Source organism: Uranotaenia lowii, chromosome 2 (genome assembly GCF_029784155.1).
Source record: "Uranotaenia lowii strain MFRU-FL chromosome 2, ASM2978415v1, whole genome shotgun sequence".
Taxonomy (NCBI): Eukaryota; Metazoa; Arthropoda; class Insecta; order Diptera; family Culicidae; genus Uranotaenia; species Uranotaenia lowii.
The window spans coordinates 150,597,452-150,624,797 of NC_073692.1; the positions used below are offsets into that span (position 1 = coordinate 150,597,452).

The window sequence follows — 27,346 nt, forward strand, 5'->3', positions numbered from 1 at the left end:
GATTATTGAATTAAAAGTAAGTTTTATTTGATTTTATTCATATATGCAACTATGTTATCTTATTTTAATCGCCGCTGGGATATATTCTTATTTAATTTTTGACATTTCGGCGAGTTGTGAAAATTCAAGGTAGAATATTTAGAAAGAACATGAAAGTATTATAGGTGGAAAGATCAAAGCTAGAGCGCTTTGGGTAGAAGAAATTGGATAGTTGGTGAAAATGTGAGCAGGGCTTTTGTTTTGTGAACAGCTTTTGAACTACTTGCGTGATTCTTTGCCGCGCGCCGTTTCAATGTTGATAGGAAGCGATGAAGAAACCCATCGCATTCCTACCCACATTGAAACACGGACGGGTCGAACACATGAGATTGTGTCCGACCGGGCAAAAAATCACCCAAGCAGCGCTCACATGTGCTGTTCTATTGCTAAGCCAATTCTATCGATGCGTGCTACTTTTTTAGGTACATCGGATGGTTGCTACTTTTGTTTTCGATATTATCCATCCGATGCCTTACTTTTTTTTGCCAAATGCATCGTGGTGAATTGTATTGTGTAATAGAATATTTAGAAAGAACATGATCACATTTTCACCAACTATTCAATTTCTTCTACCCAAAGCGCTCTAGCTTTGATCTTTCCACCTATAATACTTTCATGTTCTTTCTAAATATTCTTCCTTGAATTTTCACAACTCGCCGAAATGCCAAAAATTAAATAAGAATATATGCAACTAGGATAAATCTAGTTTCGGAAGTTTTATAGATTTTTCTTTTTCAGGTGGGTCAGAACCTTTAATTTAGGTTCCGAAGTGAAAGCTATCAGAAGAGTAGGAAAATTGTGTTTTTTTAAATAATTTTTCATTTTTACATTTAAAAAAAAAACTCAAACCATAACATAACACAACATGAAGGTAGGCAATCTCGGCCCACTCTTCAGATTCTTGAAGCAACCATAGGGGATGATCAGCTGCACGTCCGGCTTATCAATGCCCATACTGAACTCGATGGTAACCACTATAATTTGTATTTTGTTCCGGAGAAATCGTTCGTGAATCCTCGCCGCTTCAGTATTTCTTTCGTCTGCTTTCCGCATGCTGCCAGAAATTATGACAATTCGGATGATTATAAAAATACATTTAACTTTTTAATATTACCACCCGGAAAATCCCGGAAAAAAAGTTCTCCAGTATAAAAAATATTGTAGACCTCTTTTCCGATATTCCTTAATCCCTCCCATACCAAATTAAGCTCCATTTGCTTGATTAGTTCTTGAGTTTTGAAAAAAAAAAATAAAAGGAGCATTCCTCCCCTTTTCCCTCCCTTATCACCTCACTACAGTGCACTTAAAGAGCTATAGAGAAATATCGGCTTTGTGTGCCGTAGCTAAATTGTTCGAACTTGTTATGTATGACCCACTTTTCTCGTTTTTCAAGCAATATATTTGTAATGATCAACATGGATTTATGCCCAAGCGCTCTACGACTACGAACTTATTGACATTTACATCATCATACATGGGAATTTACGGATCCTTCTTAGATTGGATTCGAAGCTTTTCTACTCTATAAAATGTTCTGGAGATACTTTACTTTTACAGCAACAGGTAGACAATTTTGTCAAATGGTGCGAAGAACTATACTATAACTGCCCGCAAAAAATGTTCGGTCATCACCTTTTCCCATGAACGGCTTCCCGTAACTGCTGATTATTTTCTTGGAAAGCAGATAATTGCTGGAGCAAAGCACCTCAATGATTTGGGTGTAATTCAGTTGGAGTTTAAGACGCACACTTATTATGCAGTCGACAAAGCATGGAGAAGTTTGTGATTTATCTTTCGCGTGACTAAAGACTTTTTGAAGACATTTAGGACTGCCTGAAAAGTATCAATTGTAGCCTTGTGCGCTCAACCTTGGAGTATGCATCTGCTGCATGGAGTTCCCATTAACAGAATGGTGCTGATCGAATCGAGGCCATCCAAAAACGCTTTATGTGTTACGGTTTGAGGCGCTTGAATTGGAAATCCGTTCCGCCTACCACGATACGAGAATCGTTGTTACCTCATATCCTTGGACACGCTCCCAGCCCAGCGAGCTACCATTCGAGCATTATTTGTTTCCGATCTTCTGGCTTCGAATATAGACTGCCCCATTATTCAGGACTAAGAGTTCGAAACCTTCAGCTTCACATTCCTCTTCGCCAGAACAAATATGGAGCCAATAGTGCCCTGATTGGTATTTGAAGGACATTCAACCGTTTTTCAGAGCTCTTCAATTTAGATACCTCAAGATATAATGTTCAAAAGAAGAATTCTAGCGATGTTGAGAACTGTGTAGTGTACATCCTTTTTTGTTTATTTTATATTTATGTTACTTTTAAGTCTTATCATTGCATTGGGATCAATATGTGATCCGAACAATAAACAAAGTAATTACTGAGTGAACAGACATTTCCCCTAGAAGAATATGACGAGGCGGTCGTCTAGCATGTCTGGTTTGTAATCAGATGATCGGGGATCGAATCCCACCGCCTCCAACTAGGTTAAAAAATTGTGTAAGCTCACGGACGTTAAAATGAAACACTCCCACACACAACGAAAATGTTAACATACGAAAAACAAAAAAAAGAATGGTAAACTCTACGGAGGATAAAAGAATGCAAAATATCTCTAAGGAGTATAAAATGATTTTAAACTCAAGGGACTATAAACAGAAACGTTGGTCATATAGTATCTGTACCTAGACCATTATAGGAACTAGGCAGTCCCGAGTCGTGCTAAAAAATGCATCGGCAAATAGAATCAGAAGAAACAAAAGAAAATGACGATATGAACTAGAACCGTTTGCATATTTGTTGGTATTTCTTTCAGTTAATAGTCAATGGCGATGTTATCGAATGTCATCAAAATAAGTAAACCCAAGCAACAGCATTCTTAAATTTTTTGAATAATATTCAATAGTACTAGTGTTTATTTTTGCTTTGAAATTCATCTATACAACATCGATTTTCACTGTGTGTTTTTTTTTCGTTTGTTTCTTCACCTTTCCAATTCAGATTTATGGTTTTTATTATCAAATACATCTACGAGTTTGTATGAATGTATGTTTGTCTGCGCACTTTCCTCGTTGGCTTTTCCATCTAAATATCCACCTTTTGTTTGGTTTTTTTGTTACTGTTAACAACTCGTGATCTGTTGTAGTACCTTTATTGGAAAGAATAGTTCCTATTATGATTTTTTGCCTCCATTGATTAATTATTTACAAATCAAAATATTTTGCGCTTTCTTTTCTTCCTTTGAGTGAGTTTGTTTGATGTGTTTGAATGTGTATACGAGTGTTTGTGTTTGTGTTTTTATGAAGGTAATTATAAGTAACATTGTTCTAAGTAGGAATCTTCACTTGCATTGTGCATCGTTTTGTTTTATTTTTTTTATTTTCATTTGTTTTCATAATTTTATTATCTTTATCATAATTAGTTTTAACCACACTAACTTAGCTCACATTCACGTACACAGTAGGTAAGGGTGTTTGCTAGACTAATGATGTATTCGAGTGTGTTTGTGTGTGTGTTTTTATGTTCCAAAGCAGTTCGGTTACGATAATTTCTTTTTTATTTTTTTACAATAAACTCAAAACAGTTCAGCTATTTACAGAACAATTTGAACTACTCCCTTCAGGACGAAACAGAACCCGCCATTAGCTGGTTCCATTTTATTTTGAGGGAAGTAGCTTTTTGGAACTTTTTTTTTTACTAAAAAACAGAAAAGAACGTCAAAAATTGCAACATTGAAAACACTACGCTTCTCGGAGTTTTGTTTGTTTTTTTTTTCACTTTTTTCGATAGTTATACTCTAGAATGTGTTTTTTTCGGGGTGAGTGTTTCCTTTCAATGATAGTGTGTAATAAATAATACCCCTATGGGATTAATTTAATAGTATTTTTCTTGTGTTTTAAATTTAATTGATGAACTATTTACAGATGGGCTTGAGGGTTTCTATATCGCGTAAGTATGTGATTGGTGGTAGAAAAAGCTGTTTAAGTTTATGAACTCTTTCATTCGATGATGTATGATAATACTGAGTGTGTGTGTGTTTCTATGTATCTTCGGAAATCGGATCAACTACGTCGGTTGAGTGTTTTGAACAAGCCTCTTTGAATTAGTTACATTTCGTTTTTGGGTATTGGAAGCGCCTGGGTTGAGGATTAGTTGGAAGGGCTTCTGGGGGATGGGGATTGATGGGGTGGGGCTGATATGGTGGAGGGGGGATGACCTTGTGCAGAGGGATGGTGATGAGCTTGGGGTATTTGGTAAGGGCTGAATCGGGTTCCGAAGTGTTTCACCCGGAGGTCTGGTGACGGAGATCCGGCCGAGCTGGCTGGGCTGGTCATTTGGGGTTGGTTTGGTGGAGGAGTAGTACGAGGTGGCGGCGGAGGAGGAGCTGAGGCTGCGGCAACTGCTGCAGCTGCTGCTGCGTTTGGAAGGAAGCCCGGAGGAATTTGTGGTGGCCACTGGCTCTGCCAGAGATGTCCCAGGTTGAGGGCACCGAGGTTAGGTCGTTGATACATCTGAGGAATCAGCAGATCACCGTAGGGAGCAGCACGTCCCCACATTTGGAGATGTTGGCGTGCTTTTTCCAGCAGAGCCGCTTGAGCACCATCGGGATCCTGACCGCCACCTCCGAACTGAGCCATTATTGGATCCGGGAAGAGGCGAAGTGGCGATCGAAGGTGTTGTTCCAGCAAAAGTGCATCCATTGGATCCCTGTAATGAGAAGAGGAAAGAGACAGATTTAGTAAATTGTTCTGTTGATAGTTTCGACAAATTATAAAATGTTAGGCAATGACAACTTTTTTCGACAATTTTAATTTTAAATTAGAGAAAAATTGAAGCAACGATTCGCAGAAAGCTCGGGTCTATTAAAAACTAATTAGAAATTGCCTAAACGGAGGCGTCAATTAGCTCAAAACTGCGCACACACAATCAACGAACCAACAAAAGAGAAACCGATCAAAAAAGATAAAGGAGTAGGTTCCAAAACAGCGATCGGAACAAAAGATCGATTTCGTCGCGTCTCTCCTCGTGTAAGTCCCGAGTACCGCACGAAGTGGGTAACAAACAATAATAAAGAACAACGGCTTCGACCGGAGTCCTTTCGGTATAATTTTGCGGGGCGGGCTACCAAACATGTACCGACTTTGAACTGCTGTGTGCCGGTTCCTTTTGATGCCCGGTCCCGGTGGACCCTCTGGGGATACTTATCACGCGTCCCTCCACACATCGTCGAACCCGGAGAGGCAGAGAGAGAGCCAAAGAGCGATTGCGTGATTTTATTTTTCCGTTGTTGTTGTTCCATCAAAAGTAACTTCACACCTAACCATATCATCATCATCAACGCCGTTTCACAATTACCCTCGGAAAGGGTAAGGTAGGGTAGGATGATGCGGGGCAAACCGGGGTTGATTGCTAGGTTGTTGGGTGCAGTTCGGTTTGGTTTTTGGGACCTTGAACGACGAGGAAGCTGGGGATCGGAAACCGAAACTTCGAACTTCGAGTTGGTCCCTTAGCATCATAGCAAGTGCACTTGTGCCGAGGGAACTCAAATGACCATGTTTGGACCTTTCAGCGGCTATTAGGGCCATCGAGCCGTGCTCTGACAGGTTATTTTTCTCTTCTGACCCAGTGGAAGTGTTTTTTTTTTTATTAGGTACTTGCTCTCGCTCGCTCGGTCAGTCAGCCAGTGGTGTGAATGTTAAATTGGATGATAATATGATAATTAAGCGTCGTCGTCGTCGTCGCACACAAGAAAAGCTGCCGAGTGCAGCGCGTCTCCAGGAATTTGCATGACACCTGAAGCGTTTGTTCCTCACAACAACGGAAAATGTCCACCAAAGTTCGACGAGTTTCGCTCTTCGATGATGAAGTACGGTACATGATCGTGAAGTCTGCGCTGCGTAGTCGGCGAAGATCAAAGCCAGGAACTTTTTCTTCGGTGGGAAAATGTTTGCGTGCCCTGGAGCCATTTCCAGTGAAGCAACCAACCGGGCAGTGATGCCAAATTTGGCACATTTTTTTCCTCCGAACAGTACCCTCGACAAGTTTCCAGTTCAGTTCCCATATGTGTGAAGTGGGCAAAAAAGGCTACAAATTTTGATTTATGTTCTCTACAAACGCTCATGACACCAACGAACGATTGTGTGCATGCAAAGGAATGTGGCCGCCATGTTTCGCTCAGTTGCCATCAATCAAGCCGTCATCGTTCAAGTAGAAGTCAAACAGTTAGGGCAACAGCTAGAGCGCCCCGCCTACGTGCTGCTCACTCAACCGCGCATTTGTAGCTAGTCTTAAGTTTTATCTTAGTTAGCTGAGGCGTTTGGCTGCGTGTGCCATATTGCTAAGCTACGCCTTCACATGGGCCGTTGGGTTTTCCAGCCGCTTAACTTACCGGAGCCGGCAGCGTTGCCAACTCATTATCATTTTATAATTGGTTGGATTAACTTGCGAACGTTCTGTTCTCACGTGAAGATGGAAATTCTTGAAGAAACTATTGAGGAGCTGTTATGCTTCGAAAAAACAAAATAAAATAATACCATGTTTTTAGGGTTCGAGATTCATAAACAATAGATAGCTTTGATTTTGATTTTTTTTTCTCATTTTGGGAGGTTTTGTAGGAGAAAAAATGCCCAATATTTTGAGGTAATATTCAACCAAATAGATCTATCCAGTTTTGCTAAAAAGGTGTGAACAAAAACATACACACACAACATCGAGCTGAATAGCCTTTGGTTTTAAAACTGATTTGACTGAAATGACATGGCATTCATGAATTTTAAAATAAATATAGCTACTCTAATTTGCTCTGCTTTACTCTACTCTACTCTACTCTTATCAATTCTACTCAACTCTAGCATAGAGTATTCTACTCTACTTTACTCCATTTTACTGTAGAGTATAATACTTTACTTAACTCCACTCTACTGTGCTCTTCTCTAGTAGTAGAGTAGAATAAAGTAGAGTGGAGTAGAGTAGAGAAGAGTAGAGTAGAGTAAAGTTGAACAGAGTAAAGTAGATTCGAGTAGAGTTGAGTAGTGTAGAGAAAAGTAGAGTAGAGAAAAGTAAATTAGTGAAGAGTAGAGTGGATTACTCTGTATTACTCTTCTCTACCATACTCTACTTTAAAGTACTTTAATTACCCTACCCAACTTCACTCCATACTACTCTACTCTACTCCACTCTACTATTCTCTACTCTACTCTACTCTACTCTACTCTATTCTACGCTTTTCAACTCTACGCTTCTCAACTCTACTACTAGAGTAGAGTACTCTTCTCTTCTCTACGCTATTCTACTCTACTCCATTCTACTCTATTCTCCTCTACTCTACTCTACTCTACTCCACTCTTCTTTACTCTTTTCCACTCTGCTCTTCTCAACTCTACTCTACTCTACTCTACTCTACTCTACTCTTCTCTACTCTACTCTACTCTACTCTACTCTACTCTACTCTACTCTACTCTACTCTACTCTACTCTACTCTACTCTACTCTACTCTACTCTACTCTACTCTACTCTACTCTACTCTACTCTTCTCTACTCTACTCTACTCTACTCTACTCTACTCTACTCTACTCTACTCTACTCTACTCTACTCTACTCTACTCTACTCTACTCTACTCTACTCTACTCTTCTCTACTCTACTGTACTCTACTACTAGAGTAGAGTACCCTTCTCTTCTCTACTCTACTCTACTCTACTGTACTCTACTCTACTCTACTCTACTCTACTCTACTCTACTCTACTCTACTCTACTCTACTCTACTCTACTCTACTCTACTCTACTCTACTCTACTCTACTCTACTCTACTCTACTCTTCTCTACTCTACTCTACTCTACTCTACTCTACTCTACTCTACTCTCCTCTACTCTACTCTACTCTACTCTACTCTACTATACTCTACTCTACTCTACTCTACTCTACTCTACTCTACTCTACTCTTCTCTACTCTACTCTTCTCTACTCTACTCTACTCTACTCTAACTCTAATTAACTCTACTCTACTCGTAGAGTTGACTGGAGAAGAGTGGAGTGGAGTAGAGAAAATAAGAGTATGTAGAGTACAGTGGAGTAGAGTAGAGTGAGGTGAGTAGAGTTGAGTAAAGTAGAATAGGAGAAAAGTAGAGTAGAGTAGAATAATGTAGAGAAGAGTAGAGTAGAGTAGAGTAGAGTAGAGTAGAGAAGGATAGAGTAGAGTAGAGTTGAGTAGAGTAAAGTTGAGTAGAGCAGAGTAGAAAAGAGTAGAGTAGAGTAGAGAAGAGTATATTTGACTGGAGTAGAGAAGAGTAAAGTAGAATAGAGTAGAGTTGAATAGAGTAGAGTAGAGTAGAAAAGAGTAGAGTGGAGAAGAAGCTAGTAGACTAAAGTAGAGTAGAGTAGAGTAGAGTAGAGTAGAGTAGAGTAGAGTAGAGTAGAGTAGAGTAGAGTAGAGTAGAGTAGAGTAGAGTAGAGTAGAGTAGAGTAGAGTAGAGTAGAGTAGAGTAGAGTAGAGTAGAGTAGAGTAGAGTAGAGTAGAGTAGAGTAGAGTAGAGTAGAGTAGAGTAGAGTAGAGTAGAGTTGAGTTGAGTTGAGAAGAGCAGAGTAGAAAAGAGAAGAGTCGAGTAGAGTAGAGTAGAGTAGAGTAGAGTAGAGTAGAGTAGAGTAGAGTAGAGTTGAGTTGAGTAGAGTATAGTTGAATGGAGTAGAGAAGAGTAGATAGAGTACAGTAGAAAAGAGTAGAGTAGAGTAGAATCTAGAAGAGTAAAGTAGAGTAGAGTAGAGTGGAGTTGAGTAGAGTAGAGAAGAGAAAAGTACTCTACTCTAGTAGAAGAGTAGAGTAGAGTCTAATAGAGTAGCTTAGAGTTGAGAAGCGTTGAGTAGAGTAGAGTAGAATAGAGTATAGTGGACTGGAGTAGAGAAGAGTAGAGTAGAATAGAGTAGAGTAGAGTAGAAAACAGTAGAGTAGAGTAGAATCTAGTAGAGTGAAGTCTAGTAGAGTAAAGTAGAGTAGAGTAAAGTAGAGTAGAGTAGAGTAGAGTACAATAGAATAGTAGAGAGTTGAGCAGAGTACATTAGAATAGAGAAGAGTAGAGTAGAGTAGAATAGAGTAGAGTAGAGTAGAGTAGAGTAGAGTAGAGTAGAGTAGAGTAGAGTAGAGTAGAGTAGAGTAGAGTAGAGTAGAGTAGAGTAGAGTGGAGAAGAGTAGAGTAGAGTAGAGAAGAGTAGAGTAGAGTAGAGTAGAGTAGAGTAGAGTAGAATAGAGTAGAGTGGCAAATCACGTTTTAAATGGTCTTAAAATTAGTCAACAACTTCAAACAAAACCCACTACTAATCGCATTAAAGACACATCTTTCCGCACCAATCGATTCGGAAGAAAATTGTCAGTCCACCTTGCAGCACAAAACCGCGAGAAGACAAAAAAAAACAACAACTATCGGAAACAAAACAGTTCTCAATATCACACGTTCATAAATAAATTAAAACCGGGGAAACCGGTGCATCCGAGTTCCACCTCCCGAGTTTCGATCGCTGCTACCCATGACTATGATGATGAACCACCAGCATCCGAAAACGATGGACGACGACGACGGTGAGAAGTGTCCGGAAAAATTCCAACATATCATCAGCATCATCATCATCATCAACACCATCTTCATCGTCCAAGTCGTCGTTTTGGCTGGACCAGATCGAGAGCCTGTGGGCTCATCGCTCTTCAACCGGAGCAGCAGCAGCAGCACATGGTCAAGTTTCGAATCCGGGGACCGACCTTGCTGCCTCGGTTGGTTGGGCTGTTGAAGTCGCGTTTTCATCAAAAGGCCGCCCGAAACGCCGCCCTGTAATTTGCACCGGTGCCGCGCGTGATGATATTAGCCAAAAGGGCCGCCGCCACCTCACCACAACATCACTCCTTTTGCCGGTGCCGGTGCAGCATCTTTCTCTCTTTGCTTCTCTCGATTGTTGGACCCTTTTGGTTGGGTCCTGTGAATGAATAGTACCTATATCGGGCAGGCAGCGCGGTGAGTTTTTCGGAGAATGCCCCGCGCGCGATGAAAAGTGTAGAACAAAACGAAAAAAGGGGTGGAAATATCGATTTTCTCCATACTCAACGACGGACGGTTGTCCGTGTTCAATTTTGGAAACTTGCTGTTTTGGGGATACTGATGCAGCAATTTCGCTGCTCCTCTCGCAGCTTTCCGCTAGGGTGTTGAAGGTCTCGGCCGTATTAGCGGGGCAAACAAATGTGTGAGGAAGAGTCGAGGAGCTTGCTCATACAGAACGAGGACGACGACGATGCCTGTCTGTCTGCAACGACGGTTTTAGTCGTCCCGGTGGCTGCGTTTAACGGTTGCCAAAGACAACACGGGCTGGATGCAACAACTTTTCTGATGCTCTGACGCTGCTGCTGGTCCGATGGCGATTTGCTGATTAAAGGCTCGGAGAAGGAATGACGACGACGACGACGACGGTGATGGTGATGATGATAAAGCACTTTGATGCGATACCGGGAGATGATTCCAGAGGCGAAGAAAGAGGTGTAGATTTCTTCACACCTCGTGTACAACAAATTAGTGCCTTCTTGCTGCTGCACGTTTTTTGAGCGTGTTTGTGAGCGTTTAGTGTACTACCTGGTACTCAGAAGCAGTCGAAACGGAGGAAGGAAGTAAAAACCGTTGAAGCTAACCTTTCAGCGGAAAGGATCCTTAATTTGAAAAGATTTTAGATCAAGTTCGTTTTGTGATGTTAAATGCGAAGAAAAAAATCTGGATATTTCAGGACACCACTAGGTTTAAAGATATTACATGAAGCTTTGCTTAAATTATTAAGAAAGGATTACTCTGCGTGTTAAATTCCTTTAATAAAAATAAATAACCAGGCCAATTAAGGACATTTTGAAGTCAATTTTTTCAAAAATTAGTACAATTAAAAATTTTTTTGAAAAATTAAGACAGACATTCGAAAATCAGGACAAATTCTGAAAAATCAGAACAACTGGCACCTATTGAGATAGCGTTCAGAGAGAAACCTTTCTTTTTTTTGTAAGCATACCAAAAAACTGTGTTATCTCTCAGATTTCTCCTCAACACACTCGCTCTCGCTCATTTTATTCTGTAGGCAACTGTTTTCTCGGTTAAGTTGATTGATTCACAAAAATGTCTGTGTACTTGAGAGTGCGTGTGTATTCTGTTCGCGTCTTTTCTGCGAAACTGGGTTACGCAGTCTTGCCGCCCTTAGTGCCAAAATATTATTTTTATTTTCCCTTACAGAACCTCCCAAAATTAGAATTAAATACTCAATAGAATAGAAAATAGCAAGACTTCGTTTAGGACTCATATGTATTTCAAATTCATTTCTGGATTCCAGCTTAGCGAAACAAATAAGTTTCAGAACCAGAATTCAGCTTTTAAGGCTCAATTTGCTCTCAACAAAAAATTATTTAAACAAATGTGTGTTTAAACTCAAACTAGGAACTAATATTGTGTACATGGAGATTCGTCAGCCCTCCAAGCCCTTTGAGCGATTGACCTTCACGAAAATAGACAGCTCAAGCAGAAAAAAAAACGAGAAGTCAAGCTTCAAGCGTTTTTATCAATTGTAACGGTTCGAGCAGAGAACTAGAAAGCTACTGGCATTTCTGATAAGTTCAAAGGAACAAAAAAAAACAAGAGGCGAGTCAAGCTCATCAGCTGAATAATACTTCCTGGCCTTTACAAAACAAATGGAATGAGTATTTACAATCGAACAGAGCTCATTACCAACTGCTAAAGCATTGATAAAAATGCGTAGTTCGCACGCAAACACAGCGCAATTCTGCATGCCAAGAAGCCATTTATTGATATGACAAGTTCAGAATCGCTAATTGTAGGCAGTTTAGTAGATGTTAACTACCGTTTAGAAACCTATAATTACAAAAGGCATTACATTTTGTTTGGCAACGTTTTGTTTCCACTTGAGCCAATCGAAAATTTTGCGAGATGTATCTCCCAAACTGGTGGGAGACGCGGGTCTCATACTATTTTAAGAGTTTATTGATATTTCAGGCACACGATGGGAAAAATAGTTTTCCTCTAAGGATTGAAATTTTCCTCTAATCCAAACAGGACCTGGACACTTCTTGAAATGATTTTGCCCTTTTTATAGAAAGTTTTGTAAGTCAATAAATTGCATACATAACTTATTTATTATGGGTTTTTTATGCCTGTATACTTTTTGTATGTATGTATTTTGTTCACATCATTTAATCGAAACTGGGCTATGAAATCCCAATGAGCTTAGTCTCAAAATGTCAGATTAACTTTCCTCTACGGAACCTCCCAAAACAAGAAGTAAAAACTCATAAAAAGTACCAGGACTAAGAATTTATGTGTATAATTCAGTTTAGGATTCAGGCTACGTGAAACATGTCGTTATTAGAACCAAAATTCAGCTTAATCAGATTTTAGAAAAAGAATTTAAAGAAAAAAGAACACAACACGGATAGGTTTATTCAAGTCTTTATCCTCAAACTGGGAACTTCTAATGGATGCATAAAGTGAAGCCACCCCTCCAAGCCCTTTGGGTGATTACCTTCACAGATGTAGACGGCTCAATCAGGAAAAAATAGACCTTCAGGCAAGCATAGAATAGAGACTACCTTTAGGCGGTTTTATGTATGTAAATGGGGTTCAAGCAGAGAACTAGAAACTCGCTAGTATTTCCGGTGAGCTCATAGGCAAACAAAAAACCAGCTCATAATACTTCCTGGCTTTTAAACGAACAAATGCAATACGCATTTACAATTGAACAGTGCTCATTGCCAATTGCTGAAGCATGGAAGAATATGCGCAACGCAGCGCAACTATATTCATGCCAAGAAGCCATTTCATGATATGACAAGTTAGAGATCGCTAATTATCGGCAGTTTAGTAGATGAAAACTACCGTTTAGGAACTTGTAAGTGATAATTTCACAGTACATTACGTTTTATGGGTTTGTTTTTTCATTCACTCGGGATTTCGTGATTAATTCAAAAAAAATTCTTACAAAATTTTTTGCTCTTTCCTTTTACGTGAACAGGTTACGAACTTTCTGGGTTGGAGTTTAAGGTTACAAACTGATAGGCAGAAATACGAGTCCTTAGTTGGCCTTGCTGGAGAGTGGTCGCATTTTTCCGCGGTCGCATTTGGTTGGTTTATTTTGAAGTTCTTGTTTTTCCCAACAGAAGTTTTTTTAAAAAGTGTAGTGAAGCAAAATTGTGTCATTTTGAGCTACATATTGAATCACTCCTGGAAAAAATAAAACATTCGTGTGAATGTTGGACGGATATTTAATTTTTGAAAATTTGCAAGTTAAAACAACGGCAAGTTATTGCTCAATTTATGAAGCTTAAGAACATTCGCGAGTTATTGTTTGAACGGTGTAAAATGTGCAAGTTATCAAAACGTCGGTTTTTAACGGGGGTTCAGAAAACGAAGTCTGATTTAATGATTTTTAAAAAGTGATCAGTTTTTCGATGAGTTTGAAGAAAATGTGCTATCAGGAACGAGCTAGAACTTGTCTTTGCTGAAAGAAACAAAATACAGGAACAGATTCGGCACATTAAATTTGCGGCCTACTACGATTGAGTATTTATTGCGTAAACAAACCACAATTGACATTAACTAGTAGCAACTTCTTTCCATTTATAATATTTTTAGCCTGGACAAAATATTCTATATGTAAAATACAAATTTTAAAGCTGTTTCGATAACGTTTTCAGCCGTTTTCTGTGAATTCTTAAGATGTTTCATACGACGTAATGAAAAATCCGCGAAATTTGTAGTTCTACAACAAAGGAGCGGCGACATGGTTGGAAGGAAAAAACTCAATCCCGGTAAGCCAGTTGTGATTTAACCTGTTTAATATCACTTCTTTCTTCTCATTATACATAGTTAAAAAAAAACTTTCAAATATTAAACATTTGTTTGAATTAAGGAGTTAACATGAATAATTTCTCTTTTTTCCCATACATTTTTTGTTTATTGAGATCCAATCAATGCAACCGCCAAAGAATTTTTGTCGTTTCTATCCGCGTGTTTTGTCACAGTTTTTTGAAGTTTCCATACACTGGCAAACAGTCGTGAAAACAGTTAAAGTTTAATTCATCCAAACAGAAAATTTTTTTTTAACGTTCCTCTCCCTTTTTTCACCTTAATTAAATTGACGATATTTCAATCGTTGTTAAAACAAAATTTGAAAATGTTATTCATGCATTTTTTAGGGATTATAAACTTATATTTTTATTCATCCCCAGGTGTCAATCATGCGTAATTTTAAAATACAGACGTGAGATTACCTCCAATTCGAATATTGATCGGATTTTGGATAAAAAAAAAATTTAAATCTATTGCTCGGATATTGCCAGGTTTTTAAATTAAAATGCCCAGATTTTTCCGGCCCGGATGCGTGCACGAAAAATTCCGGCAACCTTATATAAAAGTCTTAAAAAATACTTTAACATGTTAATAAAATGTTAGGCTTTTTAAAAAAAATGTGGCAATCCTAACTAAGGCTGGTATTGGATAAATAAATCATCATAAAAACATTTTCAAGCTTAAGGTTTGGGTCAGAAAACGGAATTGAGATTAAAGCTGAGATGATATTTGTAATGAGGGTCTGTGTTTGTGAGTAAAGTTTAAGATTGTTCAAAACATGGGGGTTGACTAGTTAATAATACTCTGTCCTTCGCAATGTGGAGACAGGAGAGGGTAAGATTGTTACATTGAATCTCTATTTGTAACCTTTTGTTGCTCTGAATCAGTATTCGGTGAATGTTTATAAAATGGAAATTGAAAAAATGATCTAATTCAAAGAAGATAATCAAGTGCATTTCAGGTAATAGGTATCGAGAAACAGAGGATGTAATATAGAGATTTGTTTAAAACAATTGATAAAAAAATTCAAAGCATAAAAAATCTCGAAAATTCATAACATGAGAAATGGTGTTTAAAAACACTGCACACACACGAGGTGGACTAATCCACACAAAAACTTAAAATTATGATTAAAATTTTTAATGTGGGTTAATTCAGGAGGTTAAATCTTGACTCATTCATTGAATCTCTGGTTCGAAATTTCAATACATTCAATGCTAATATTTGAATCAAAGTTTTTTTTTTTCATAGAGTACCCGTCAAAATATTTGAAATTACACAAACATTTTTTTCAAGTGTGTGCTCTGTGTGTGCGTGGCAAAACCACTCAGAACGATTTTCTCGCACGTAGGTTAGCCGATTTCCGTCAAATTAGGCTCATATGTTGGGAAATGTCACCTTTCAGAAAGCTTGTTAGTTTTTTTTTTCAGAATGATTAAAACTTAAAAGAGTTTTTAAGAAAAAAATAAATAAAGCGGAGCTCTATGAGCGAATTTTGAAAAATATACGCTTAACGCATAAGGCATATATCCGATAAAAAAATCGCAAATTATTTTTGTTTATTTGTGGAAAACTCAGAGTTACAATAAAAAACAAACCAGATGAGGTATTCTTGACGATGGTTTGGATGCTTTTCTTCAATTCTGTGTTCAAACTCTTGAGCTTATGTTATTTTTTTGATCACCTTATAGTGTTTCCGTTTATTGGCAGTGGCAACCTAGTTACCCACGAGTTTTGCCCTAACTGCTGTTATTATGTTCGGTTATGAATTCAGAAGTCCACTAGTTTTGCTCGAGATTTGAACCTCAAGCAGGCGATTGCACCCCGTAAAAGTTGTCAGTGTTGGGGGTAAGCATAAGGGTGAGTATAGCAACCATATATTTGCATCGTCCCGGGTAACGATTCTGTTTGTTTATTCAGAAAAAGTTTTGCCCCGCGCGAGTGGAGATAAACGAAAACGGCATTAGATAAGTGATTTCTGCACTTTGACTGCTGGTTAACTTAATTTAAGTCGCCAAAAGTTCGATATACATTCGATAATGTTTCTCATATTAGGAGGTTTTGTAGAGGAAAAATGTTCAAATATTTTGAGATTAATCCCATCAAAATTGTATATCACAGTTTTCTTTGAAAGACGTGAAAAAAAGGAACTTTTACACATGCACACACAGATACACAAACATCCTCGAAATTTATCAAGATCAAACCATAAAAATCTTTGGAACGAAAGTAAGAATCCATAAAAAAAAATTGTTGTTCTCACAAATCGATTGCTAACATGACATGTTTACATGTTTAAATTGTTTACTTTTCTAAAAGAAAGGCGAAAAAGGTTCATCATGAGTGAATCAATCCATTGCAGATTCATCCTTCTAGGATAAATGTTCATTCTTTGCCTTGCTGTAAGTTTTGTTTTTAGGCTTGTGGCAACCAGTGGATTTTTCCTGGTATCTCAATGCCCAGCAGAATTTTTTTTATTTACAAGTAGTTTTATTAAGGCATTTAACTCATAAAGTTTTTTTTGCCGAGTATTCACTTTCACTTTTGTGTGGTGTTAGTAAGAGGGGTGCCGTAATCGTCGCTGTAGAATTTTAAAGGTGCTAATTTCAAGTATATTAGCAACGAAAATCAACTAAGCTAACTGACCCACTAACTTGTTAAGGCTTCTTTCTTAACTGTGTTTGTTTACAAACAAAGACGCACTTCGACTTTTTTCCAAAATGGCGCATGCAACGCGCACACGCTGCCCCACACAACCCATCTAACTACTCAAAGGGAGGGAGCGATACTTAGGACTTACATACGTCCGAAAACCGAATCTGCAATCAATAACGCTAATTTTGCTCGTAAATCTTCGCTCCTTCTTCTCTTTCTCGGGCAGAGGTTTGCAGATGAGGAGAGTGTGAAAGAAAATTGCACTCTCACAAACCCCTCCCCGCTCCGACAATTTCGCCCATTCGAGGGGGCGGGAGGGCAAAAATGGTTTATAGCAAAATAATTGTTTTCGGCGTTAGTTTTTCGCCATTAATCAAAGACCTTGCGCGAAGCAATACTCAGTCAGTCGAGTCAGTGTATGAAGGTTTGTACATAGTTGGTTGATGCGTCTCACTCGCTAGGCGGTGATTGGAAAGGAAACTTTGAGGGGGAGGTGTTTCTCAAGTAGGAGGAGGGGGGAACTTCGGAAGATGACGACTGTTAATATCGCGTTATATTTATGATTATTACACCGCCCCGCACGCCGTTGGCCGGATGGGCGAATCCAGGAAGAGATTCCTTCCTGGTGATGGTGTTCGGGTGACGGTCCGTCGGCATTTCGGTCCATAATTACAGACCGCGAGAGCTAGCGAGTTCATCTTTCCCGAGCGGCGGTTGGTGTCGGGAATATTGATGTATGCCCCCGAGGAAAATCCACCGAACCCGGAGTGATGCGCGATATCCATTCATGGTACCAACCAACCTTACGGAAGGCACTGACTGAAGGAGAATTGTGCTATTCATCGCTGTCAGCAGGAGCGCGAATGCGGTGCTCGTAAAAAGGGACGACGGGCCTGGATCGATCGACGACTTTTACGATGACGACCACGACGATGGGCATCCTTTTTTATCGGGTCCCATCATCATCGATGCTGCTGATGACGGCGACGAAGAAGACGAGCGAGGACGACGTTTGGTCGATGAATGTTGAAATGCGGAAATTGAGAGGGAGTAAATGGGCTACTAAAAATCTTTTTACGACGGCATACCGTGTAAATTTCGCCGAAAATTCGACAAGGGCGTGACAGTTCAAGATTTGACAGCCTGGCAGGCGGGCGGCTACTGCACACAGCTTTTTACACTGGCTGACTGACGGTGCTGCCTCGTAAAAGTGCGAAATCGTCAAAAGGGTGACTCTCTAGCGTGGAAAAGCGTAAGCTTCGGGTAATTTACACGTGCATTTAGTGCTCACTTGAAGGGGCGCTTTTATCGCTTCGAGTTACCGAGGCTAAACGAACGATCATTTCGCTTTAGATAAAACTTGTGATACAAAAATTACCGAATGGATGTCATAACTCTGTCATTGTTTCCTTCTTCCCGAATCTTTCTCAAAACAGTGGTGCTTTATCGCTGATGTAGCACTCGTCATATTGATTGCACTGAAACGATGGTGATTTGGCCTTTTCCATTTTTTGCCTGGCCACCGAAAAAAGTAATTTTCGGTTTCCGACCCGGGAACGGAACATTCTTGCAGTCGTAGCGTGAAAATTGGGCGTTTCGGAAATCAACGCGTTTATGAAAGCTTCCCGACAGGGGGTGTGTCAATGTGCTCCAATCAGAATTGATGTGTTTTACCGCCTGCACTAGCGAGAAACCCTTGGAGTCAGTCGGCACCTTTTATCCCTTTTTTGTTCGAGGGAAAACGGCTCCGATCCCAATAATCAACACCTCGAAACCTTCCCGGATCCTCGCCGTTGAAACCGACAATTAGTCTAATTTGATGATGGTCGTCGCATAAAAGTCCCGTTCGGTGAAAACCTTGACGAAAAACGGATGATTAATGAGAATCTGCTGCGAAGAAGAACTGCTTGCCGTTCTCCCGGAGCTCTGCATAGCAATTATTTCAATTGACCGAATCCTCCGACCGACGACGACGTCCAAGTTCTCGTCAAGTTCCAACCGAAAGACGACAACATCACCGTAGCACATTTACGAAACCCGTAAATTTGGCAGCATCGCTCACGGGTAATGCCATTACACCGAGAAGTAACACATCGCCGCTCAAAACGCGGCCGCGTCTCGCTGTCTGGCCCGCCAAGGTGCTCCGGGCTCCGAAATCATAAATTATTACGCGAACCTCCGGAACGCAAAGTAATACGTCTTCATATCAGCTCCTTTCTCGATGTTTCGGAACAACTGCCCGACACTTGCAAACTGCCCGTTGCGTATAGAACAATCTTTCCCGAGAAAGGCATTAAAATTCATCAATTTCGTATAAATTATCCTGCTCGAAGGACCGGCTGAAGAGTTTCCACCCAGAAGAGCTCACGTACGGGCGTCGTTTTTTCTTTATCAATCATTATCCAGGAACCACTTCACTTTTCCACTCTCTTTCTGGGTCGTCCTCGGCCACGGGAACATAATAATTTGCTCCGATTTCTTGGGCGCGTTTTGGCCTGGTGAAGACAACCGAAAAACTGGTCAGGACCATCATGTTCGCACTGCACCTTCGAGCAGACTCATTCGAGTCTTCAGGGATGTGTTGTGATACCCGAAACAATTACGCGGCCACTTTTAGCGGTCGTTTAGTTTTGGGGGCCTCCGCACCACGTTAATAAACAGTTTACGGGAAAGATGCCGCTCTGTAATCAACACTTTTTCGGAGTTTTGGAAGCGCAGCGTTCGCGAGATATAATGAGAGGTGGGACCGACGCGGACGATTTTGCCGCCGAACTGCTGCAACTCTTCGTCGTCGTCATTCAATGATGGCCTTGTGGCACGGAATGTCCGTGCAAAGTTTTTAGGTCCTCATGCCCCCACACTGTTTCATAATGAAATTAACTCCTTCAGCGCACAAGTCATGTTTTCCGGGAAAGCTTCCGCTCCCGACCCACAGATGGTGCTGCTAGCTTGACCCCTCTCGAAGCCCCACTTGGTACGTAATTTGCAACAGCACCATTTTCGAATTAAAAATTATGCTCTACTTGGTCGCTAAGTAGAACTCCGACACTTTCCGAGACGGGTAGGTACGTGGCAAATCAACCGCATCGAGCATTCCACCATTTACATGTTTGGTGTGTGGAATACTACATCACAGGTCGATTCCCGAGACTAGGCTTACCTGTTCCCTGTAATCGTTATTATAGAGAACCATCAAACGAAGGAAAAAACTGCAACATCAAAAAGGAGTGTTCTATACTTGTGCTGCCCGATCGCCCGGTGGAACATTACCTGAAGCGTTTCCGCACCCGTTACATCTAAAAACGCTCTCGCTACCTTAAAAGCTACCCATAAATGTTCACAATTTATTCATATCACGCGTTAATTATGCTAAACACGACGCCGTGTTCCCAGCTTTCGCCTGCACCTGTGCGCGAAAAGTGCGTACATGCCCTTAGGCTAAGAAGAGAGAGAGAGGGAGAAAAAAAAAACCTAACCTATAAATAATTATCCGTGAAACAGTTTTGAAAAATGACGCAACGCAACGCTACGCGCGCGGTTGTCATTATAGGTGGCGCGCAGACGTGATAATTGGCGGGTAAGGACAGGCTAATCTATCACTAAGTCTTGGTCCCAGAGAGGTGACCCATTTCGCTAAACGTTCCCATCGATTGGGACCGCAAGTTACCTAAACTATCTCTGATGAAGTACTATAATCAATCGTCGTTTACATTGAATTGAAGTACTTTGTTGAGTTAGAAAAAAAAACGGTTTATGACCAGTTTATTCGAAGTTCAGATTAACCGGACGAGGATCGTTTGAAACTGTGCTATTATATTATTGAGGAATTGAATTCTATCCTTTTTCTACTCTTTCTCGAGTAGTTTTATCATCCAAAGGGCTTGAAGGACTGCCTTAGCTGCGATGTCTGAATTGAAAACTTTGTAAATTTTTAACTGAATTCTTATTTGATTATAAGTGTCGTTTTTTTTTTTTTGGAGGTTCGGTACATAGTAAAAACTAATATTTTGGGACTAAGGACATGAAAATTTTGTATCCCAGTTAAGCTCAAAAGGCTTAAAAATAGTTATGTACTCAAAAATAAACACATCTCTAAGTGGATAATCCAGCTGAATCCATGTGAAAGGCTACAAAAAGCGATTTAAAGTTTATTAGTCATACACTCGGGATAAATAAACCCATTGGGTTTAAAATCTCGAAAAAAAAAGTCATTTCTTTTCCGTGGAAAAGGCAAATACAATCTGAGAAGTTCCAAGAGTTTTTGAGAAGATGCTAAGAACAGAACAAGCCAAACTTAATTAGATCAAATTTGATCGTAGCACCATATCCACCATGGGTGCACGGATTCACCGCAGTTTCGCCAACCTTAAATTTGAGAATGTTCTTATGATGATATTAATATCCAATACCAGCCTAAATTAGGATCGATACATTATTGTTTCAAAGCCTAGCATTATAAAATCAACTTGAATTAACTTGAGTAAAGTGTTTTTGAAGACAATTATTTTTCATGCATGCATCCAGGTCGGAAAAATCAAGGCAATTCATTTATAAACCTGGCAATATTCGGGCAATTGATTTCTCATTTTTCATCAAATGGCCAGGCAATATCCGGAAAATTTTCTCAAAAAATAAAAACACCCGGAAATATTAAGCGAAACCATAGGAGAAAAACATTTTAAAAATTTATTCTTCCTTGGAGCAAATCAGCAAATTTAAAACCGTATTTAAGCCATTCGAAAAAAAACCTTTTTTGATGGTTATGAAAACTCTTCCACAAAAAATTTTGTTTTTGGACTAAAAATTAAAAAGAATAATATCATTCTTTTTTGAGTTTTTCAGTAAATTTTGAAAAATGAGTGAATAAAACTGGGTAAAATCCAGGTTAGTTTTTTACTAAATTCGGGCAACCAAGCTGAGTCGGACCATTCCAAAATTTTGTATCAAATATCCAGGCAAGTCCGGGTAAAAATGGGAAATTTGGCAAGCTTACTAGAGTATCAAATATTATGCCTAACGTATCATAATTGAATATGCAAACTACTACTTTATTTGTTTCCCCTTTCGGTTTTACAGAAATTTATATTTGTTCCTGCCTGATGATGATGTTTAATTTTTATTTCATCTTCTATTAGCTGATTAAACCCGGCCTTGCTTGGGTTCGCATAAAATGTAAATCAAAATGATTGTGTGACTTTTTGAAAATTCGGCTGTTTTATTTTCATCATTATAACAAATTTGGCCCTCGATTTCCATGAAAGCTTCAAAAGTTTGGTTAGCCTTTTTAAACTTTTGATTGAGATTATTCACTTATGGTTATGAAGTTTGTAGCAGAAGAAAAGAAGTCCTCAAAACCAAAGGAATAAAAGTGCATAAATGATTCATTTTGAGTGAATAATGCAAAAAAAAATTATAAATTTTTTTTAATAAAAAAATATAAAATAATTATTCGGTGGCTTTTTAAGGATATTTAGAATTTTATTTACTAATTTTAACATTTGAAAAAAAAAAAACTTAACGAAAATTTTTTGATAAATGGCCTAATCCAGTAATTTCAAAGATTGTTCTCCCGAAATTAGTCTTCATGCACTAATAGCCCTTTGGCTGGAAAGTAAGGTTGCCACATTGCCCGGTTTTATCCGGGTTTGCCCGGATATTTGATACAAAATTTGGAAACAGTTCAGCCCGGCCCGGTTACCCAAATTTCATTGAAAAATGCCCGGAGTTTTCCCGGATTTTTTCACTTTATTTGGTACATCAAAAAAATAAATATATTGTGTTTTAAGTTTTTTTTTATTTAGCCACCCAAACAAAAAAAATGAGCAGATTTAGAAAAAATAATCATGAAAGGTTTTTTCGAAGCCTAAAATACGATTTTTATGAATTTTCGTGTGTACGAATTTTAATGAAAAAATAATTGTTTTCAATGTTTTTACCTTGACTTTTGTTAAGAAATTTCTGAGTTTTGACTAAATTTGCCCGGATATTGCCCGGATTTTTGGTCGTCAAATAAGAAATGAAATGCCTTACTATAAAAGCCCCAAATTTAAATTTTTTTTCCATGAATGCTGATTCATTATTTGAAATTTTTAGTGTAGACAAGTCCATCTCGTGAGTTTTATTTTTAAATTTTGATTAATTTTAGCCAATTCGAGAAACAGATATGTGGTTTGCAGTGATATAAATTATAGTGAATAATAAGGATATTTGTTGTCAGCAACCATTCCTCAATAGAAGGGTCCTTAAACCTTTGGGAGCGCCTTATTGTAGGCTTTCTGAAATTTTTATAAGACCATGCGAAATCAGGGAAAATAAACGAGTTGGTGTCCTAATCTTCAGTAGTTCTCACAAACCTGTTCAAATGTATACATGTATCCAAAAAAAATACAACAAAGCAAAAGCAAATGATAGTTAGTATGCTTGCATTAAGTGTTTTATGTGTTTCAAAGCAGTTGATTAGTTGATGCATATTTTTCTTTAAAAAATCGGATACTTACATGCCCGGAAAACTGAAAATAGTGAAAGGGGGCACCGTGAGTATGCATCAATTTTTTTTCTTGCAAGAACTTAGTTTTAAGGCAATAAAAAACTTGTTCGTTGAATTTAAAATTTCGATTTTTTAAAATAGTTTTTTTTTTGTCATTTTTTAAACTATCTTTTGCAACTTACCTATCGAAATCCGTTAGACGGGAGGAGTCCCGGAAACCCTTGGCAAACGGGTTCGAGTCGATTTTCAGTTTGGTGATCAGCTGATTTTGGTAGGCCGTTACCGCGGTAAAGATCGTCTCCGGGAAGACGTACGTCTTGTGGTCCACGTCCTGCAGCTCCTTCGGGGTCACGGGAATGTTTTGACCGGGCCCCAGGCGCACCAAATGGATCCGCGGCTGGTACCGATGCATCGAGTTGAGAACGATCTGTTTAAAGGAGAGAGAGAGAGAAGGGTTGTTAAATTTGAGTTAATGGGGATTATGGTTTTGTTTACATATGGCGAGACGCCTGAATTTATGCAAATCCGAAACAATAATGTGGCAGTTTGAATTCAAACCGGCAACAGCCGGAAATATGTTTCCGACGCAAAATTTGAGCCGTCGTCATTCGAGTTTAACGGTTTCACGGGATAATCGAACGCAGTTCGAGAGTAGAGAGATCCTAAATATTCACAAATTAGTTAGCTTATGCCTGACGAAACGAAGATGCTTCTTCCCTTATACACTTCGTTTGAGTTCCGGGCTTCGTTCCAGGGTAATTAAAGATGTTGAAAATGAACCGTTCTATATGCTGACAATGTTTTCCGTTTCCGATTAGGTGCCAAGGCGTTGGAGACGCCGACGGGGGAAAAAGGACGAAGGACGTCTCCATTTCCAAACGAACCATCGTCACCAACACCCGTTGATTCAAAAACCAAGTGGGGAGAGGGGAGCGGGGGTCCAGGAGGTGGAGATGAACTGTGAAAAGCTTTAACGAAAGGCGAGGGCGAGAATCGATTTGTCGTCAGCCACGTTCTTCTTCAGATAGTTTTCGTTTCAGTAGCAGCCATCCAGGCGCTTGGAAACAACTTGGGAGGAAGATGGGGTCGACCATGGTCGTAAGATAATCCTTTCTGCTGTTGCCGCTTCGTACAGTGTGTGGGAGGATGCTGCCCTGGTGAGGGTGTGTTGGTGCTCGGGTGTTGTCATGGCGACCTGCCCTGGCGTGAAGGTGTGTTGGTGTGAAAGAGATTAGAACACACCGTTCGGGCGCATGTCTTCAAACTTCCTCCGGACACACACAGTAAACTGTGGCTCCCCACTGTGTTGTTTATTTGTGAGGGGAGTCTTCGAGCGGGGGAGGGGGTTCCCGAGGAGGGTATGTATACATAGAGCGTGTGTTTAGCATAAAAATGGCTTCGCGACTCGGCAGTGTTGAATGTGTGAAACGCGCCACGACGACGACGACGACGACGGTGAGGAGGTGTTAGTTTGATAAATTAGGTACGAAGCATAAAATACGCTGTTGATGGCACGGATGGTCACACTGTGAAAAATTTTGCACAAAACTTAACTACCGTGGCCCGTTTTATGGTGGCGGTTTTCGTGATGGAGGAAGCGTTATGGCGAAGCCGGCGTCAGGACGGGACTTGACAAATTGAACTTTGTGCCGGAGCCATTTTTCGTCTGCCTGACGGCAAGAGGTCGAGGTAAATCTTTGTGGTTTTGCATTCGACCGGTGCCTAGAATGCCGGATGCTGAAGTCCACCGGACCATGACCATTAGGATTTTGAGAGGGTGGCGTTGAGCGGCGGCAGCATGGACGTGTTAAAATGTGACTGAAAACTATCTGTTATCGAGAGTGTCGCAACCCGAGGAGAGTTGGCTCCATCTCCGTGTTCCGGCAACTTGGTGTTAGTTTGATTGATTTTCTGTCGGTCCCAGTCTGGCCCAAATTTAGTCAACCGTTTCAATTAGACTACACATCTCGGACCAATTTTCCGACGTTTGCAGGTCAAAGGGGCAAACTGAGTGTCTGGTACCGGTATAAATTACATTAATTTATATGTTCCTCCTCACCCACACCCAGCGCGACGACACTTCATAGGAAAAGCGACGAGGGTGACAGTTTTTCTCGAAAAGAGGGTACCGCCCTCATACTAATTATCCGGAATGTCTCAATAAAAACGCCGTCCATAAATTATCCTCTCCCTTCCCGAGGAAGGTGGTGCGTTCAACGACGATACTAGCAGATCATCTCGTTGGACGACGGCGACGCCACCGTCAGCCGCCGTCGCTCGAGAAAACATCCGAGAACCCTCTTCAATTTCAAGCACCCTGCCCGAGTAGTTGTTTTTTCACCTATTCCTTCCCAGTTCCGGATCCCTGTTCCTGATCCCAATCCAGGGATGAGGACTCTTCAGGGTGACATAAATACATGTACAAAACCAACCACCCGTGTTTGGTCCCGACCGACATGCTGTTGTTTGTTGTCTTTTTTTCTGCACTCTTCCTCCTGAACCTAGATTGTGAGGTTATGTACAAAGTTTTTGCTTCCAACAACAACCCCTCGGGGGCGCTACGTTAACGCAGCTAAGTGAGGGTGTTTCGAGAAGCCGCAATCGAGAAGACACAAAAAAAAAACACACGGCAAACAATGCTAATAATGTTTTTACGAAACTTCCTTCAACAGAGACAACGAGGAAAGAGGGGGAAAACCTGGCCGGAGGCATCTCAACAACTGTGGCGGCATCGGCGGCAAATCGGAACATCAACAGAAACAAGCAACCAAACACAAAAAAGAGGTGGAAATAAATTTAACAACAAACAAACGGATGACATCTCCCCGAGGGAGAAAGATTGTTTCAGATTAGCGTTTTGGCTAAATCCGCCCATTTGTTCAGGTCCTACCCAGCTCGGCAAATTCGTTTTTAATCTTGCCCAAAGCTTCCCCTTCTGTCCGGAGATTGTTCATATCTCGCTCTCTATTAGTGTTATTATCCTATTGATATCGGTCGGAGGTGTCGTTCTGTATCGTTTGTATATCCTAGCCACTTATGAATCGATATCGGGGTTTCATCAAACCGTAATTTATACGGGTGAGTTTTTACCCGCCCTCCTTTTTCTTGTCCTCCTTTTTCCAGTAAAGACTGTTAGGTGAAACAAGTTTTCTTACTTTGGATTTTAATAAATCATCATTGGAGTTTAAAAAAAACAGATTTTTTGAAATCATAATGTATTATTTGACGGTTTTCCAAACGTTCAAATGCTTCGTCAGTAAAATTGGTCTTCAATACATGGCGACCGTCATAAACTTAAAACGAGAAGAAACAAGTCAACTGTTGAACTCCTCTACAGGTGTCAAAAAGTTTAGATCCAAGATTTGACATTAGAAAATCTTAAAAGAAAAGAAATACATTCGACGAGACTTGTTATCATTATAACATAAGGTTACCAGAATGTTTTCAGCTCCTATAAGGGCCGGATGAATCCTGGTAGTTTTATTCAAAAACCTGGCAAAATGCAAGCATTTATATTCGAAATTGTTGTCCAAAAATCTGGGCAAATTGGTTTAAAACCCACGAAATACTCAACAAAAATCATGATAAAAAAATAAACTAATTTTGTTTTTATCCAAATTCATAGGTCTCATTTTCTTAAAAAAAATTGTGGGAATTTTAGCAAAACTGAAATCTGAGTCTGAAATCTGAATCTGGAATCTGAATCTGGAATCTGAATCTGAAATCTGAATCTGAAATCTGAATCTGAAATCTGAAATCTGAAATCTGAATCTGAAATCTGAATCTGAAATCTGAATCTGAAATCTGAATCTTAAATCTGAATCTTAAATCTGAATCTGAAATCTGAATCGGAAATCTGAATCTGAAATCTGAATCTGAAATCTGAATCTGAAATCTGAATCTGAAATCTGAATCTGAAATCTGAATCTGAAATCTGAATCTGAAATCTGAATCTGAAATCTGAATCTGAAATCTGAATCTGAAATCTGAATCTGAAATCTGGATCTGAAATCTGAATCTGAAATTTGAATCTGAAATCAGAATACCTTGCCAAAATATGAAATTGAAATTTTAGTAATTTGTTCAAGTGATTTTTAAAGGATTGTTTTCTTGAGTGTAAGAAGCAATCGCCCAAAACACTGATAAAAAGAGTCACTTTGAAACCACTTGAAAATCTTGGTAACATCTTTTTAACCTTTCTTGATCAGGATCATATCTTCTGAATGGTCAAAAGCTTCACTCTAAGGATCAACAATTTTTAATTTATTATCTTAAAAGTAATCTTA

At 39.6% G+C, this 27,346-nt stretch overlaps 1 protein-coding gene across 2 annotated transcripts in view; it reads right to left on the bottom strand.

The window, feature by feature from the left end:
* Positions 1–2,961: 2,961 nt before the first annotated feature.
* The window catches only part of LOC129747536 (T-box transcription factor TBX20), a 103,328-nt gene continuing 78,943 nt past the window's right edge, over positions 2,962–27,346 (bottom strand). The window contains exons 5-7 of one of the 2 annotated variants that reach the window (XM_055741805.1): positions 23,243–23,487; positions 23,071–23,082; positions 2,962–4,757 (exon numbers count right to left, since the gene is read on the bottom strand). In XM_055741805.1, coding sequence (XP_055597780.1) covers positions 4,199–4,757; positions 23,071–23,082; positions 23,243–23,487 — 816 coding nt within the window. In that variant the 3' untranslated portion in view covers positions 2,962–4,198. The remainder of the gene's footprint in view (positions 4,758–23,070; positions 23,083–23,242; positions 23,488–27,346) is intronic. The other variant, XM_055741806.1, reaches the window with a different exon arrangement.